Source organism: Cicer arietinum, chromosome 5, assembly GCF_000331145.2.
Source record: "Cicer arietinum cultivar CDC Frontier isolate Library 1 chromosome 5, Cicar.CDCFrontier_v2.0, whole genome shotgun sequence".
Classification (NCBI taxonomy): domain Eukaryota; kingdom Viridiplantae; phylum Streptophyta; class Magnoliopsida; order Fabales; family Fabaceae; genus Cicer; species Cicer arietinum.
In genome coordinates, this window is record NC_021164.2 from 49,492,658 (window position 1) to 49,511,670 (window position 19,013).

The following is a 19,013-nucleotide window of genomic DNA, read 5'->3' on the forward strand; positions in this document are numbered from 1 at the left end:
AAGTTTATAATTTATCTATGATCTATGATTGATTTTTGTTTGGATTGCTTTTGATCTATGCACGTATATATAGTATAGTTAACTAGAGGGAATTAATGTAATTAGTAATGTTAGGATAATGGGAAGATGAAGGACGTAAAACTAATTAAGTAGTGGTTACATAATAAAAGTGTATGTGTGTAGGAAAGATTGAGAATGTTCATCTTCTATACACTTGAATTCAACACTAATAATGGGATTGAATTTTAATGAAAATTGATTTTATAGGGTCTATTTGTCTCCTTTGCAGTATGATGGGATTTTTTTAAAATAGGATACCTTGTGCATGTAACTGCTAAGATAAATATTGAGTTTTGTGGATATGAATAGAAAACTCTCCCTAAAACTTTTAAGTTGTTGTGAAACTTCAAACCTTGGTTAAGTTTTTTTTTTTACTATAATTAACCTTGGTTAAGCTTATGATGGGCATTTTTCATATAACAATTAATTCATAAATTAATATCTTTTATCTATTTTCTTATAAGCCATAACTAGCCACTAGTTTTGGCAGTTACGATTAAATAATTAAATATAGAAAAAGAGCCTCTATATAAGAGACTATATACAAAATCTATATCTATCTATATATTATTATAAGCAAAATTGCATTCATGTTTCTAGGTTAAAATCCTCCATATATTTTTAAAGTTTTTTCTTAATTTAATCCTTTAAGTCTAAACATGTGCACGTCGAGGTCCAATTATTAAACTTTAGGCCGTAAAAAAATGCACATGTAGTTGCTAGACACTAATGTATTGTTAATTTTGATTAGGTGACTACTCCAAATCAATGACAACAAAAAATCTTTCATACAGTGGTTTTCTTAGTTTGTGACCACGAGGTAAAGTGGTTTGTCAAAGTTTTCATACAGTTAAACTAATGTATTGGCAACATATTAGATCAAAAGTGACCAATTTTGCATATAGCTTATTTTAAAAATTAATTTTAAAAAAAAGTAAAATTAATTTTAAAAATTTCATCCATAATACAATAGGTAAAAAGAATGTAAGAAACATGAACAAGATAAACTGGAAATAAATGTGTTCGAAATCCTAATTTCCTACCTTATAGGCCAATTAATGGTTAAATTAATCTATAAAATTTTGAACTATTAACTTTTGATTTGGAAAATTCCACCATGTTTAGCTCATCGACCCTTTTGTATATAGCTTATTTGAATAGAAAAAAACAGAGTTTCTAAGATAATCTTCCACTGAACCATTTGTAATTGGAACTTAAGACTCCATCATATATAAGAGTCAAATTAAAATCCTCATTAAGAATATAAAATGAGATACCTTATTATATCATCCATTAAAAATGTACATATATTTATGACACATTTTTATTTAAGAATAAACATTCAAATTTGAATTAGAGTTGCATATAAAAGTTGATTCCAAGTATCAGGAACACCAGCTAAACACCAATGGCTACAATCCATGTCCCTATGTCCTCCATGTCCATAAACAGAAGGGTGACCATCTTTTCTCAATTGTGATAAAGTGGTAATGTCAAGCAAATTTACAGGCTTTTGCATTGCTCTTAGTACTCTCTCTAAAACCAACTCTGCTGGATGTGGACCTCCTGGATATATGGACCCCAATAATGGCTTTTCTTGTCCTTCACAGAAATTTGCTTTTGGCTCTCCCCATTGCTCTGAACTGGAAACATTTTAGACACAAAATTATTTGACTTTTACAAAATTATATATTCCAAATTTGTTTATATTTATAAGATTTTGTATTGAAATATCATTAAAATAATAATATTTTGTATGATAAAAGTAAGTACAATAGAATGTGTGTGCTCTATCTTGATTTCGTTATATATATTTATTTTTATCTTTTTTTTTTTTATAGATGAGATAATATAATTATTGTCTGAAATTTACATACAATTGCCAATTCTCGGGTTTGAATTCGAAACATATATTTAACTTAACAATATCGACATTGGTCAGTTGAACTAAAAATATATATATTTATTATTATCTATTTTATCTTATTCTTCTTTTTTATTTTTTTTGAAAATATTTTATGTGACTCTTCATAAGTTTATTACCTGGACTTACATATAATGTTCAAAGTTTTCAAATTTATAAGCCTCATGAAAAGACAATATATATATATATATATATATATATATATATATATATATATATATATATATATATATATATATACACGGGTGGTTTCAATATTTTTAGAGGTCGGGTAAGAATCTAAAAATTGAGTTTCTAAAATTACAGAACCTTAACATCAAAATTTTAACATTTGGTGGTGGATGGTGCCACCTGATAGGCTGCAGCCACTGTCACATATTTATAATGGTGATAAATTGAATATTTATTTTAGGTATAAGTATAAATATTAAAATTTTAGAATATTCGACGTACAAAAAATTAATATATCAATGCAATTTTTTAAATCCTAGAGTATACTAAAAAAAATATTGACCATTTGGAATCATCCCGAATTGAAGACCTTGTACCAATATTCTAGTTGCACAATTGACAAACGACCCTCACATGCATATGCTAAATAATCATGCATTGATAATAGGATATATGAATGGTTGCGTGAACATAGATTTTATACAAATGTTAAAATTATATTTCACCATTTTCTATAATATAAAAAATAGAGTTTAAAAATAAATATTATAGAGTGATAAATAATGATTTTCAATTTGAATTATTATAATGAAATTTTGAAATTATATTTCACCATTTTCTATAAATAATGGAATTTATAAACAAATATTACCTAGTTCTTCATTTGTCTTTAATTTTAACTTTTTGAAGATTGTTACAAATTCTAAGGGAAAACTTAAACCATAGAATGAATAAAAATATTTATGTACATGGAATCTAAATATTTTATGATATTCAACTAGATTCATGTTATCATTGACATATGAAAATTAATTGTCACAAATAATATAATTTTAATTATTATTACTATATGCAGTCAATTCGTTTTCAGTTATTTTATAGAAGCCCAATGGCATAACAAGCTCTAGTCTATAAAACCCAAATGCAACGAAAATGAAAAATTAGATTTTGTATCACTTAATTAGATAAATATTTTAGCCGTTTCATTTTCATTCATTCTTTTGTAAAATATTTGTTTCAAATTAATACTCTTTTATTAAAATTTTCGACAAGTAAATTTTTTTTTCTCAAAATCCAATATGCAATTTAATACTATAAAAAAAAAAAAAATTCAATCTTGAAAAATCCAGAATGCAAAAAATTTTAAAAAATAAATTTGCCCTACCAAAAATATACCAGATATTTGAGAAAACGAAATTTTCTATAGTTAAAATATGTCGAAAATTCAATTTTAAAATTTTCGATAGTTTATTTTGTTCTACTAATGTTGTTTTTTGAATTTCAAAAAAACTTTTTAAAAACAATTTATGCCACCGAAAATATTATTTGGTTGAGTCGCGGATTAGGTCGCTCTCTTTAAAACGTTTCGATGCATTGTCCAAATTGTGCAAGGCAGACTATCAACCACGAAGTCTCCAGAATAAAACAACCCAGATACTCTGTATCGGAGTTCTCCTGCACCTTAGAAAACCGTTCTAGAATTACACCCTCAATATGGCAGTCGTATGACTGCCACTCGTAATATGGCACTAAGATCACTCAAAAGAAAGAGAAGAAAAAGTAAGAAGGGGGAGAAGAGAGAAAATCCTTAGATACGAAGAGCTTTTGGTGTGATTTTCCAACTGAGAAGAACCCTCTATTTATAGAGGAAATCCGCAACTGGATCTAAGAGAATCAAGGGTCCATCAAAACATGCGCTCCAAGATTTGACCTCAGAAACGTGCGCTCCAAAATAGCTGACCACCCAAAACGTGTGCTCCAAACTTAGGGTTTTGACTCTGAGTTTTGACCAGGCAACCCATAGATACGTGAGACCAAAGATTATGGTTTTGATCGGGCAAAAATAGACGCACGAATTCAGGAAGGAAGACTGGATCAGATATTTAATGTTGACTTGGTGGAGGGCAGTTACGTAATTAATGTATCAATTAGAGACAAAACGCAAGGCCAAAAAATAATAAATCAAGCCAAAGCCTGAAACACAAAAACGTGTAGATTTGACTGAAACATTCACAACTGATTAAGTATTTGAGTCACGAAAAGCTGTGATATCATGGACAAGAGAAGTTGACTAACAAAATCGAATATCTGTTATCATTATGCGTTTCAACATAGAGACCAAAAAACAACATATGGGAAGTCCTCCAACTAACTTCTCCAATTTGATTGGGATTAGAACTTCAGATCCATACTGGAGTGTAACGGGAATTGTTAGAGGATATCAATTCCCCACCAAGGAAACTGCCATGGTGCACTTAACGTGTGGAGTTCCAATGTATAATAACGTGACACAATCATATATTTTTAAACTGTGTCTTGGATGCTCGAATTTTCAGTGAGACATCTTTTCCCACTTCAAATGAAAGTTGATTACAAGTATAAATTGGGGCATAAAGGCACTACCGTGATCACGTAAAATAAGTTTATAATGTCATTCAATCCTTACCATTTACTCGGTCAGACCATATTGTATAGGTTTTATATAAAACAAATTTTTAAATAGCAGTTAAAGATTTCGCAAGTTTGCGTAGCAAATTTTCTTAATTTTGGTACCATAATAAAAATGAATGGGTTCAGGAATCCAAATATGTTGTATGGATTGAGATGTCAATTCCAACAAGCCCAAAAATCATATATACTACAAATTACATCATGTACGAATTTATTTTTTATAAAAATATTTAGAGTGAAAATTAGTGCTCAATTTCAAAGTTGGAATCAGATCTCAGCAACACTTTTCTTTGCTGCCATCCTTGAACTCATAAACAGTTGGACTAATTTTTTATGCATATATTTTCAATTCGATTTATTCTGGTCTCTCTCTTATTTTCTTAACATTTTATCTACAGAAGAAGAAGAGAAAGTTGTTAGTTATTGTCTATCAATGGAGAAATCCTTGGATCTACATTGCTCTCTCAAAAGTTTAATTAATTTAATTGTAAAAAATATTTGATTTTGAGAGCAAACTTTCAAACGGGCAAAATTTCGCTTTTTACCAATTTCTCTAGGTTCGGATGCTAGACTGGTTCCTAATTCAACCGGTTGAACCAATTAGTTGGGTCTAGTTTTTAGAACCTTTATTTTTCCACATGAAGATTAAACGACGGATAAAATCCTTCGAAAGAAATTTGGGGCGAATACGATAAAGTGATGTTTCCGATACTCTCGTAAGTGTTCATAATAGAGTTAAGTGAATAAGAGCACATATATTTGTACATACCAAATTTCCCAACCTATATTTAACAACTCGTTCTCTCTATCTATCGTTTCCCGTCACATTGCCAATATATCACATCTATAATATCATCCTCTTTATTTCTTTATCTCTTATAGTCTATATTGGGTGAATGAGTATCTGTTACAAATGATGATGGTATTAATGGAAGATTGTTGGAAATAATGATGACATTAATGAGAGCTAGGGTTGTTTTGAATTGAAAAATAAGAAAGTCCCACATAGGAAGGACATCACAAACTAGTAGTGTTTATAAGGTGGAGGTATGAAACTTGGGGTGTGCCATAAGGGGTACCCCAATTTTGTAAAGGACAAAGAACGCATGGAAAATTCACAACCACACACGCGCGCTGTCGCTGCCGTCCGACCGGCACGGCCGGGCTTGAGCTTGGGCTAAGTGTTGTATTATTTTTTAGTATATGAAAAATTAATAAATTATATATTTATTTAATATTAAACGAATGCTTGCGTTTTTATATCCATCGAGTCAACATTCAACATTTGATCCAGTCTTCCTTCCTAAATTCGTGCATCTGTGTGCCTGGTCAAAACCCTAATCTTTGGTCTCACGCATCTATTATTGCCCAGTCAAAACCCTAAGTTTGGAGCACATGTTTTTGTGGTCAAATAGTTTGGAGCGCACGTTTCTGTGGTCAAAAACTTGGAGCGCACGTTTTGATGGATTGTTTCATTTTCTCTGATTTCGTTGCGGATTTACTCTATAAATAAATGGTTCTCCTCAATTGGAAAAACACATCAAAAACTCTCTACATCTGAGGCTTTTCTCTACTAATCCCCATTTCTTGCTCACTAGATCATCTCTGAAGGTATGTCCTTAAATGAACAGTTTTAAATTGTTGTTATAATTTACAAATTGCTCCCTGCTTGGAAAGATTTTAAAAATTCTCTCGGGCATAAAACAAAAGAATTATCTTTAGAAAATCTAATAACTAGCCTTAGAATTGAGGAGGAATCCTGTAAGTAAGACCAAAAAGATGAAGTTCTTCTTGTTGCAAATAACAAGAAAAAAATTCATTGGAGCAGTTCTAAAGCCAAACGACAAACAACATAAGAATCAGAATCACACTTTAAAGAGCAACAACAAGAATGGGAACTCTCATAAGATCCCAATTATAAGACAACACCACCTCCTAAAAATGGCTCTCTCCTACCTTTTCTCTATTTTCATTGTGGGAAAGAGGGTCATATGGCACACAAGTGTAGGAATAAGCCAAGTCCTGCTCAATAGGCTAACTTGACATAAGAGCAAATCATTTATATGATAACTGAGGTCAACCTTGTTGTGGATCAGATAGATGGTGGATAGACACAGGCGCCTCACGCGATGTCTGTTATGATTGTGTTATGTTTAAAATATACATTGTTGCTGAAGATAAGAAAGTGGTGTTGGGAGATTCCCATATCACTAATGTTGCTAGTATTGGAGATGTGGAACTAATATTTACCTCTGGAAAGACCTTAATTCTAAAGAATGTCATGCACACTCCAGAAATAAGAAAGAATATGGTTTATGGGTTTCTTCTCAGTAAGGCAGGGTTTACTCAGTCTATAGGGACAAATTGTACACCATTTCTGAAAATGGTATTTTGTTGGGAAAGGGCACGCTAGTGATGGCAAGTTTAAACCGAATGTTGAAATCAATAAAATGTTTCCTTCTGGTTACATGTTGCGTGATTTTAATATTTGGCATGCTAGACTATGTCATATGAACAAACATGTGATTTCAAACTTCAGTAACTTAGGTTTAATTCCAAAGTTATCTTTAAATGATTTTGAAAAATGTGATTATTGCAGTCAAGCTAAAATAACTAAGAGTTCACATAAATCAGTTGTTAGAGACTTTGAACCTTTAGACTTAATACACTTTGATATATGTGATTTTGATGGGACCTTAACCAGAAATTGAAAGTGTTATTTAATCACTTTTATTAACGATTGCTCTAATTATACTTTTGTATATCTAATGAAAAATAAAAGTGAAACGCTTGACATGTTTAAGATCTTTGTAATTGAAATTGAAAATTAATTTAGTAAAATGATTAAGAGGTTTCATAGTGATAGAATAACAAAGTACGATTTCAGTTTATTTAATGATTTTTATAAAACACAAGGAATTATACATGAAACTATTACACTACATATTCACTTGAAATGAATGGTAAAGCTGAAAGACAGAATATAACTCTTACAAAACTAGTTGTTGCTATTATGCTTATCTTCAAACATGGGGTTGTCTGGCTTATGTCAGAATTCCTGATCTCAAGCGAATTAAACTCGCTAGTAGAGCCTATGAATGTGTATTCATTGAGTATACTGCAAACAATAAAGCGTATATGTTTTATAACCTAAATGCAAAAGTGATCATAGAATCAAATGATGTTGCTAAAGATTAAGAGTTGCTAAAGATTATGGACCTGAATATATGGCCTATAATTTAGAAGAAGATTCTGCAAATCTTAAAGAAGCTATGTCATCATTGGATGCAGATTTATGGCAAGAAGTTATAAACGATGAAATGGATTCTCTAGAGTCTAACAAGACCTCGCATTTAGTAGACTTGCCACCTGGTTTCAAAACAATAGGTTGTAAATGGATCTTGAAAAAGAAACTAAAACCCGATGGAACTGTTGATATATACTAGGCACGCCTTGTAGTCAAAGGTTTCAGACAAAGAGAAAATATAGATTTATTCGACCCTTTTTCACCAGTCAGTAGAATAATATCCATTAGGATGCTCATATCACTTGAGGCTATTCATAACCTGGTGATACACTAGATGGATGTTAAAATAGCCTTTTAAATGGTGACTTGGAAGAAGAAATTTATATGGAACAACCTAAAGGTTTTGTAATTCATGGGCAAGAAGACAAAGTCTGTAAGTTAGATAAGTCTCTATATGGTCTTAAACAAGCTCCTAAGCAATGGCATGAAAAATTTAATAACTTGATTATATCGAATGAGTTTAAAGTGAATGAAAGTGACAAATGTATTTATTACAAATTTGAAAATGACATTTGTACTATCATATGTCTCTATGTAGGCGACTTACTCATATTTGGTTCAAACATTCATGCTGTAAATAATGTGAAATCATTGTTCATTAAAAAAATTGATATGAAAGACCTCAGAGAAGCGAGTGTAATCCTTGGAATCAAGCTTACTAGGTCATAAAAGGGAATTTCTTTGGATCAATCTCACTATGTTGAAAAAATCCTAAAGAAATATAATTAATTCGAATGCAAATCTCTTGCTCACCATATGATCCAAGTGTGAAGCTTTTCAAGAACATTGATGAATGTGTTAGACAAACTGAACATGCGAGCATCATTGGCAGCCTCAGGTATGCCATTGATTGTACTAGAACCGACATTGCATACATCGTGGGATCACTGTGCAGGTTTACTAGTAGACCTAGTAGGAAGCATTGACACGCTATTGAAAAAGTCATGAGATACTTGAAAAGGACCATGGGTCTCGAATTACATTATCAAAGATTCCATGTCATTCTTGAAGCATACAGTGATGCTGATTGGAACACCTAATCAAATTACTCCAGAGCAACAAGTGGCTATATTTTCAGTATAGTCGATGGTGTTGTATCTTGGAAATCAAAGAAACAAACAATACTGGCCCAGTTCACTATAAATTCTGAAATGACAGCACTAGCTACTGCTAGTGAAGAAGCACGTCGGTTGAGATGCTTGCTAGTTGAGATCCCTTTATGAGAAAAATCTTTGTCACCTGTGTTGATTCACTGTGATAGTACCGCAACTATTGCAAATATTGAGAATCGTTATTATAATGGTAAGAGACGACAAATATATCGTAAGCACAACACAATTAGAGAATTGCTTTCTAAAGGAGCTGTTATAGTGGATCATGGACGCACTGATGAAAATTTAGCAGATCCTTTAACGAAAGGATTAGCTAGAGAGAAAATCCTAAATACATCCAAATGGATGGGATTATTACTTATAGATCAATGAGTCACTTATGATGGTAATCCAACCTAAAAGACTGGAGATCCCAAAAATTAGGTTCTAATAACAAGTCATAATGATAAGAGATGAACATACTATATTATATATGAGAGAAGCATGATTCCTGAAGTGGTACAATGATGAAATAATAGAAACTCTTAATGAGATCTATAATCTATGTGGAGTGGAGTACCTAGCTACATGAGTACTGTTGATAGACTCACCTATGTGAATGTGGAAGTGGGGTCGCTTCCTATAGAATTTTGAAGCAGAATTCCTATAACATTCACTATACTGGGATACACATGCAGGGCCATAAATGCACAGGATTTTGATAATACACCCAATGAAAAGGTTGTGTGTGGGTTTGATGTCAAAGATATAGTTCAAGACTACGAGTCACTCTTGTTCAATTTGAATCTTACTTGCTATGCAAAGGTTCAAGTCAAGAGACACCTTTGTTTATGCACAATCTTATAGAAACATTTGACGCTATTTTTGAAACCACATTTCTTAAATTTAAGTAGGGTATTGTTGGAAATGATGATGATATTAATGGAAGATTGTTGGAAATAATGATGACATTAATAAGAGTTACTATTGTTGTGAATTGAAAAATAAGGAAGTCCCACATAGGAGGGATATCACACTAGTAATGTTTATAAAATAGAGGTATTGAACTTTGGAGGTGCCCCAAGGGGTACCTCAATTTTGTAAAGGAGGAAAAACGCATGCAAAATTGACCACCACACACGCGCGTGCGAGCGGTGTCGCCGTTCGGCCAGGCTGAGCCTGGGCTTGGACTTGGGCTAAGTGGTGTATTATTTTTTATTATATGAAAAATTAATAAATTATTTATTTATTTAATATTAAACGAACGCTTGCGTTTTTCTCTCTTATTGATACGTTAATTACGTAATTGCACTCCACTAAGTCAACATTTGATCGAGTCTTCCTTCCTAAATTCGTGCATTTGTGTGCCCGATCAAAACACTAATCATTGATCTCACACATCTATTATTGCCCGGTAAAAAACATAGGTCAAAATCCTAAGTTGGAGCACACGTTGTTGTGGTCAAACAGTTTAGACCGCACGTTTCTGTGGTAAAAAACATGGAGTGCACGTTCTGATGGATCGCTTGGTTTTCTCTGATCCAGTTTCAGATTTCCTCTATAAACAGAAGGGGGTTCTCCTTATTTAGAAAAGCACACCAAAAACTTTCCACATTTAAGGCTTTTCTCTACTTCTCCCCCTTTCTTACTCACTTCTTTCTTTTCTTTTGAGTGGTCATAGTACCATATTATGAGTGGCAGCCATCTGACTGCCATATTGAGAGTGTAACTCTAGTACGATTTTCTACTGTGCATTATAACTCTGATACAGTGTATCTAGGCTATTTTATCCTAGGGACTTTGTGGTTGATAGTCTGTCTTGCACAATTTGGGCAATGCCTCAAACGTCTTCAAGAGAACAATTTAGTCCGCGACTCAACCCAGTAATATTTTTCGGTGGCATAATTTGATTTTTTTTAAAATTTTTGAAACTCAAAAATAACAATATCCACTCCATCAAACTTTTTTCATTGAACAAGTTCTTTTCAAAATGATATAGCCCTAGCTAGAGAAATTGGGATCATAATTTTGCAATTTCCATTTCATTATAATCAATATAATGGCAACAAATACTTACTTTAGATGATCAGGAGATACGCCTTGGAAGAACACCCTTGTTTTGTTAATGTCAACGTTATCATCAATCCATTTGGCCCATGTATTTAATCCTTTCTCATAAGCTACCAAACGATCCATATCTTTGAATGTGTTATTCCCTTCTTGAATGATATCCCATCTGCATGCACAAACTAAAAGTATGAAAAGAAGAGGCACAAAATTGATGCAAAGTATAAAATAAAAATTATATTTCTCATACCCCACACAACTTGTCCTAACATCTTTTTTTTTTAATATTCCAACAATTAAGTTTTGTTTCTCATACAACTCAAATTTATGTTTTATTCAATGTAAATATATTATTCCATAAACTAAAATTCAAATTTCATGGACTAAACTTGTAAATTATGTAAAACTCACAAAATTTGAGTTTTATGAAATATTGTAACTCAAATTTTGAATTTGTAGAATAAAACTTTTTTTTTATAAAATACTGTAAAATTCAATATCATAAAATTTAAAATTTGAATTGACAAAATACATAGATATTGTTATAAGAAGGTAAATACTAGAAAAATGAATATTTTTTGTGTATTTGTATTTACGTGGGGAGTGATGAGGTTCAATCTGAAGATATCTATATCTTTATAGGTGGAAATAAATTAGACTAATAGACAGGGGTATATAGTTTAGTCTAAGATAGACTCAGACCAATCAATTTTGTTTCTTCTGTGTGTGTGTGTGTGTATATATATATCATACCAAAATATTTTTAAAAGACTATATTTATCCTTTATACATTATTATAAGATATAAAGTAATGAAGAGTATGTGTGAGGTTTTAATTACGGTTGTTTTCTTCCTGTGTGAAGCCACCAATGCCACGAGTCAAATATCAATACATCAATTCCTTTCCAGGTTTTGCCAGCTTCAATATAATCTAGTTTTAGAACTCTACCAATATCTTCATTAACAATGTCTACTAGAAACGCATTGCGTGAGAACATCACTTTAACATCATAGGTCTGCAAATCATATGATAAACCAAGCTATAAGTTTTGTGCTACTTTTCATAAAATAAAATAAAAAAAGTCATGCTAACAAGTGTCAGAGCACTCGTTAAAAATAAAAAAGAAATGGTGATTACAAATTTTTACTTTTTAAAATTTTAATTATTCAACTTTCAATATTATTTTTACAGTTGGTTATACACAACTTAAAACCAACTTGATTTTAATAATTTTTCTCTTTTTGATGAAGACAAACATTTATTTTTGTGAATAATTTTTCTTTTTAATAATATAATGTATGCAAAACTATTCAAAATAAGTCAAAATAGAGTTCTCTTAATATGAACAGGTTTAAAAGAAAGTGATATGTAGTATTCTGACAAACGAGATTTAAAATTAGAATTTGAAAAACATAAAGTAATTGTTCGCAAAACATATACTCCCCCTTTTGTCATCAGACAAAAAGAGTAAAAACAACATTATCACGAAGAGAGTTATAAGTACAAAAGATAAAACAAAAACAAGTACACACAAGCAAAAAATAAGAAATTGGTAAACTAAGATTTATGATTGGTCAATCTAGCTAAGATCAATCCTAAAGTATTCTGAATAGACTCTTGATTCTTGATTGTTTGTTTCATGAACGCCTCAATTTTAGCTTCTAGTTGATCAATATATTCTTTCTTTACAAACTAAGTGGAGTCAAACGCATGTGCAAAAGGTTTATTTTTATCTTGTCTGATCTAGAGTTGATGACACAAAACCTAATGTGCTATAGAACCAAGTTTGGTAGATTGATCTTGATCTTCTGAGAGATATTCCACATCAAACCCTTGTGGTCTTTGTTGACAGGGTCAACAAAGACACCTTTAGATACCGCACATCTAAGTTTTGAGAACAATGACCAATAACTTTGAAGTTTGGATTCTTGACAAGTGTCGGACACTTGTTAGCATTTCCCAAAATGAAAAATTATGTGTTTCCCAATAACTAAACCCCAAGTTAAGATAGTCCTTTGAACATGTATATATGTCTAGGTTACATTTAATTAATGGTTAAATACCTTTCATTTAATCACTCCTTGAAGAAGTGGCATAATTACTAACCCTCCTTATTATCTTCAAGATTTTCATTGTTATATGTTAAACCTAGTTCTCATTCTACTGATGTTCAAGGTACTTCTTATCTCTTGTCTAATTACTTGTCATGTGATGCCTTATCTAATTCACACAAGCTTTTGTCTATCACTATTTCAACTTAGAAAGAAGCCACTTTCTATTTAGAAGCTATTAAACCGTCTCATTAGAGACTTGCAATAGCCTTTGAACTTCAATACCCTTTACATAATAATACTTGGAAATTAACTATTTTACCTCCCAAAAAAAAGTGATCAGATATATGTGGATGTTTAAATTAAAGTTTCATGCTAATGGCCATCATGTTGAAAGGTACAAGCCCTGCCTTATTGCCAAATAATTAATTCAACCAAACTAAAAGTCTTGATTACTTAGATACCTTTAGTCCTGTTGTAAAAATGACAACTATTTGCTTATTACTTTATGTGGTTGTTGTTCATAAATGGTTTTTATTTCAACTTGACATAAACATTGCGTTTCTCCATCGGATCTTATGCAGATTGTCTATATAAAAGTTCCACTTGTTCTTGACGTCCCACGTTAAAGCATTGTATGCAAACTCAAAAGATCTCTCTATGGATTGAAACAAGCAAGTCAACAGTGGAATACTAAATTATGTTGTTCTTTGAAACAGTTTGGATTTATCCAATCCAAATCAGATTATTACCTGTTTTCATGTTTTTCTTTTGCTAGTTTTATTGTCATTATTATTTGTGTTGTCCACTTTCTTTTTGTTGGTGACAGTTTGATTGAAATGTAGTCTATTTAAGTCTTCTTTATTGTTAGCATTAAGCACATTGTTGTTCTTAAATATTTCTTTGGTTATGAAATAGATCTCAATGATAATGGTACATCCTTGTGCCAACGAAAATACTCACTGGATTTACTCAAAAACACAGGTTGGTTGGTTCAAAACCATGTTCTAACATCTATGGATGCTAATTTTAAATTGTCTAGCACCATTTGCTAGCCCCTCCTAATGCCACTATTTTTATAAAGATCATTGGGCAGCTCTTGTATCCCACTAACATTCATCCTGATATTCCTTTCTCTATTTGCAGGTTAAGTCAATTTCTATTTTCCCCTACCAACCTGCACATGCAAGCTACTCTTTGTGTTGTTGGATTTCTCAAAAACAATCCTAGAAATGGCCTATTCTTTTTGTAAACTCGTCATCCAACATCAAATGTTTTTGCAACTCCGACTAGGGTGCATGTCTAGAAATTAGGAGGTCAATCACGGATTTTTGTTTCTTTATTGACACTTTACCTATTTCATGGAAAAGCAAGAAACAATCCATTATTCTTGGTTCATCATTTGAAGCCAAATATTGCACGCTCACTCAAGTCACATGTGAAGCACAATGACTCTTGTATTTACTGCACGAACTACACATTCCTCATCCTAAACCGATTGTTATATATTGCGACAACAAATTTGTACTTCATATCGCTTTGAATCTGGTTTTCCATGAAAGAACCAAACACATAGAAATAAATTGGCATGTGGTTCAAGACAAGATTCAAGGCGGAATCCTTCATATTATGCATATTCTTTCTGTTGAACAAGTTGTAGACGTTTTCACAAAAGCTTTGCATCCATTTCCCTACTTTCATCTTTTGTCCAAACTTGGAATGTTAGATATTGATTCCAATTTGAGGGGATATTGGAACTAATTAACCCCTTATTTATATTTTTAATCTATTTTTAAGTTTGTTAGTTGTTTAGTTAGAGTTAGTTTTGAATTCCTAATTATTAGGTTTTTGTGTTAGTTATTATTCTTTCCTTACCTTTGCAAATTTAGGGTATGGTAACTTTGTAAATAATTTTTTGTTATCATTTTCTAAAATATAGTTAAATATATTTTGAGTCCCTACAATATTATGATCTTTTAAGTTCAATCTCTAATTTTTTATTTTATTTTTTTATTTTTAGTCCCTATTTAGATTTTATAAAGACATTTTTCTATAATTAAAAGTATCAATTTTTACAAAAAATTTTAAAAATAGGGATTAAAAGAGACTAAAAAATATTAGGGACTAAAAACTTGGCAATTTTTATATAGGGATTTGAAATTTTATAGCAACTAAAAATTTAAAATATATGTTATTTTAACTTACTAACGAGAAGATGGGACACACTTCAAAAATAAATTATGGGATTAAAAGAGACTAAAAAATATTAGGGACTAAAAACTTGGCAATTTTTGTATAGAAATTTGAAATTTTATAGCAACACTAAAAATTTAAAATATATATATGTTATTTTAACTTACTAACGAGAAGATGGGACACACTTCAAAAATAAATTATTGTAACAAAGATAAAATAAAAGATTAAATAAAAATAATATATTTGTCAAAAAATATTTTTACAAAATAAAAGTACATTTAGGACAGAAATCTAACCGGGAAAGTGAAAATAGAGAGATCACCGATTCTCACTAAGGTATAGTGAGTTTGTGGCAGAGCTATGTGGAGCATGCAAGTGAGTGATTGCCATTGATTCAAGCTCAAAGAGTCTCCTACAAACAAAATACTTTTCCCTCTTTGTCTGCTTAAAAAGTCTTCACCATTGAATCTGTATAATAGAGTTAATTCAAAATCATAAGTGGGTCCAAATCAAATTGCATTGCCTTAATGGTCATTAAATGTATATTTTGTTGGGATCTAATATGACATGTGATCCTATTTGAAGACAAAAAGGATTGAAAGCAACTTTACAACAACATTATTTCAATGCCAGTTTATTCACATAAACTTTATATTATATGGTAGTTCAATTATAAAAATAAGCCTAACAACCTTTGATTAATTGTTTGGAGTATGACACCTTACAAAGACAGCCTAGCAAAAACATCGTTGAAAATTTTGACTACAAGAAATAGAAAAATAATTAAAATAAATTATAAAATTTTAAATGATAATATCAAAAAATATTATATAATAAAAGTATGATGCAGTTTTCGGTAATGTAATAAAATTTCACCTAAACATATATAATTAATTTCTACGTTAAATTATATCTACCTTAATATAATTATATTTAACAGCTTTGTAAATTGAAAGTGTGTAATAACATTTTTAATTTAGAAATCACAATACAATATAAAAAGAAAAAAAAAACAATGTAACTAATGGAAGGAAACTAAAAAAAATAATAATAATAATAATAAAAGTAGATCCAAATTTAAATATTGTTTTGACTGTTTGTATCACCATGTGTTAGTGGAATATTACGGATCCGTCAAACCAACCCAACTATCTTAGACAATGTCCAATATAGCATCTTTCAAATGGAGCAACGAAGGAGAGAAGGATACAAGATCAATGATAAAGAAAGATTGGAAACTGAAATTGGATACAAGAATCTAACAAGAGTCTTGATATAAAATCTCAAGAGTTCAATAGGAAATGAAAAACTAAAAATGAATCAATCAAAAAAATTTCAAGAAAATCTTGAGAAAGAATGTAGCAAAATAATTATTATTCTGATATCATATTGAGAATCATGATTGAATTCAAGAAAGAGACAAATAATTAAAAAAAATATAAAATTTGAAATAATAATATGAAAAAATATTATACAATTAAAGTATTATGCACCTTTACATAATATTATGCTTTATATGGTTTATATGATTACTGCCAATTACTAAGTTATGTCCAAGCTTTTTCCAAATTAGAAGTGCTGTTTTTTTCTTATATCCTTTCTTCGACGCCTCTTCATTTTGTGATGAATAAAACATTTGATTTTTTTTTAGAGAGTAATAAATATTACTTTAAATTCATACATACAATTTTGAAGTCTTTGATTTAAACTCGAGATATCACGTTTATCTTAATAATATCGACATTAATTGAGATATATGGATAAATATCTTTTAATTTAATAAATAGATACTTGTCAAACATGGCATCATAGAAATTAAATTAAAAGCATCCCAAATTGAAGTTATATTTCTACTTTATGATATAAAAATATAAAAGTGAGAAGAATAAAAAACTCTAATGAAGTTAGTTTAACTTATATAATAGTAAAAACCGATACAACAGTAAGTGCTTTACATTAAATAGTGTTTATTTGGTTGCTCATAGACATCCCTATTTCCTCAAACCACTACGGTTAAATTAATTGATTGACAACTCTTATTTATGTTCTTACTATCCATTGATCTTTCATCATGTATCACTTTTTTTATTTGAAATAAGTAATGTTAGTAATGTTAATATTCTTAAGCGGTGATTTCCTTATCACTTTAAATCACATGGTTTTGGTCAGCACAAGAAAAGGATGGGAAAGAGATATGTCCAAATCAAAACCAATAGAGCTTCTCCCAATTCTGTAAAGTCTCAACCTCACCTTCAACTAGAAAACACCATTTACCTATTCCCAATAATTTGTCTTTCTCTTTGTTTGTCTAAGCTAGTTGCCATTCTGTTTTTAAACTTCACACCAACGAACGCTTTGTAACCGGACAAAACATTTTGAAAGCCACCGGCAATATTCATCCTTATTTTATTGGAAGGGTTTTAAAAATGTACTCCACCGCGTTTAGATGGTGGCATAGAGATTTGTTTTCCTCTTTCGTCGTGATTAGGAAGCACTAATACTAACACAAACAGTGACACATATTTGGATTTGTTGCAGTTGACTACAGTGCAATAAGCACATCTAGACTGTTTGATCTTGATCGAAAAGTTTCGATGTTGAATTTTATATATTTTTAAAAATCTAAAATTCGAATTTGAAAATTAGACCTCTCAATCTTGATTTGACAATTTAGATGTGTCTGACTGCAGTGCAGTCAGAGTCTCCTAACTGCAGCTAATATGAATACATAATAATAAGTTGACATTGATAATGATTTAAGAAAATCAATCAATTGAACGTAATCAAGTCTCAGTGTAGTACCAGTATCATACACTGATATGTGTCGAACACTAAACACACATTTGATAAGAAGTATAGGTGTTACAGTTACATTGACTAGATTTAACTCTACAATATCAATTATGGTAAGTTGACTCTAAGCGTGAAATCAATCTTATGTCTATTACTGATAAAAAGTAAGTTATGATAAATGAAAAAAAATAAAATTAACTAAAGTATATGTTTGTACCTTGGTAAGTCACACTCTGTTGGCTGCCATCTATACTTGAGATAAAATTGATCTGGTCTACCATTATTTTGACAATCAAATTGTTTCTCTATAAAAGGACACTGTGAGCTTTCATAAAGAGGGTATGATTCATCATAAACCCAATTCCCTTGAAACAAATCACAACCACTCTTTGCAAAGATTCTATTATGATTGTGATAAATATAATCCTTCTTGGCATGTACTTGAATCATGAGAAGGGCATGAAAAAGTAAAACATATGTGGTGAAAGATTTCATGGTGGTGGTGCTCACAATAAGCATATGATGAAAACGGTTTGGAAATTTGTTGATATGGTTTAGATGTATTTATGTATTTATGCATTAGTACATTTAAGTGTGTGAGTCATACACGAGAGGAGAGAGGGTATATATCTGGAGGGAGAAGAGTTAACATCATGGGTTTAAATTGGAAACTATAATGTATATGTACTACCAAAAAGAAAACTAATAAATGAATAAGTACTTTTTCTTTTTACTCATGATTATTGTTTTTAGTTTAATTTTCATGCAAGTACACAAAAATTTATACATCATAATCAATTAGGTGTGATTTTAGAAAATTATATTAAAATTAAATATTATTAATAATTTAACAATTTTGATTGATTGATAATATAAAAAATATTTATATTGACTTATAGAA

The 19,013-nt window shown here is 30.6% G+C and overlaps 1 protein-coding gene across 2 annotated transcripts; it reads right to left on the bottom strand.

The window, feature by feature from the left end:
- Nucleotides 1-1,315: 1,315 nt before the first annotated feature.
- LOC101510811 (protein trichome birefringence-like 43) lies at nt 1,316-18,760 on the bottom strand. Of its 2 annotated transcripts, none has more exons than XM_004499949.4 (5): nt 18,330-18,754; nt 15,616-15,787; nt 11,912-12,087; nt 11,082-11,240; nt 1,316-1,703 (listed from the first exon to the last, which is right to left on the bottom strand). In XM_004499949.4, the coding sequence occupies exons 1-5, from the start codon at nt 18,629-18,631 to the stop codon at nt 1,403-1,405; spliced, it is 1,110 nt and encodes a 369-aa protein (XP_004500006.1). In that variant the 5' UTR covers nt 18,632-18,754; the 3' UTR covers nt 1,316-1,402. The 2 variants fall into 2 exon arrangements, with proteins under 2 accessions (XP_004500006.1, XP_073224289.1); XM_073368188.1 differs by lacking the exon at nt 1,316-1,703 and adding an exon at nt 7,496-7,724 and having other exon boundaries at nt 18,330-18,760.
- Between the last annotated feature and the right edge of the window lie 253 nt (nt 18,761-19,013).

Excerpts from the sequence above, each read along its gene's own strand:
- LOC101510811 (XM_004499949.4), bottom strand. The coding sequence starts at position 18,631 with ATGCTTATTGTGAGCACCACCACCATGAAATCTTTCACCACATATGTT. Across the intron at positions 12,088-15,615 it reads TCTCTATTTTCACTTTCCCG|ACCTATGATGTTAAAGTGAT; the intron begins GTTAGATTTCTG and ends TATGATTTGCAG. Across the intron at positions 1,704-11,081 it reads GTATCTCCTGATCATCTAAA|TTCAGAGCAATGGGGAGAGC; the intron begins GTAAGTATTTGT and ends AAATGTTTCCAG.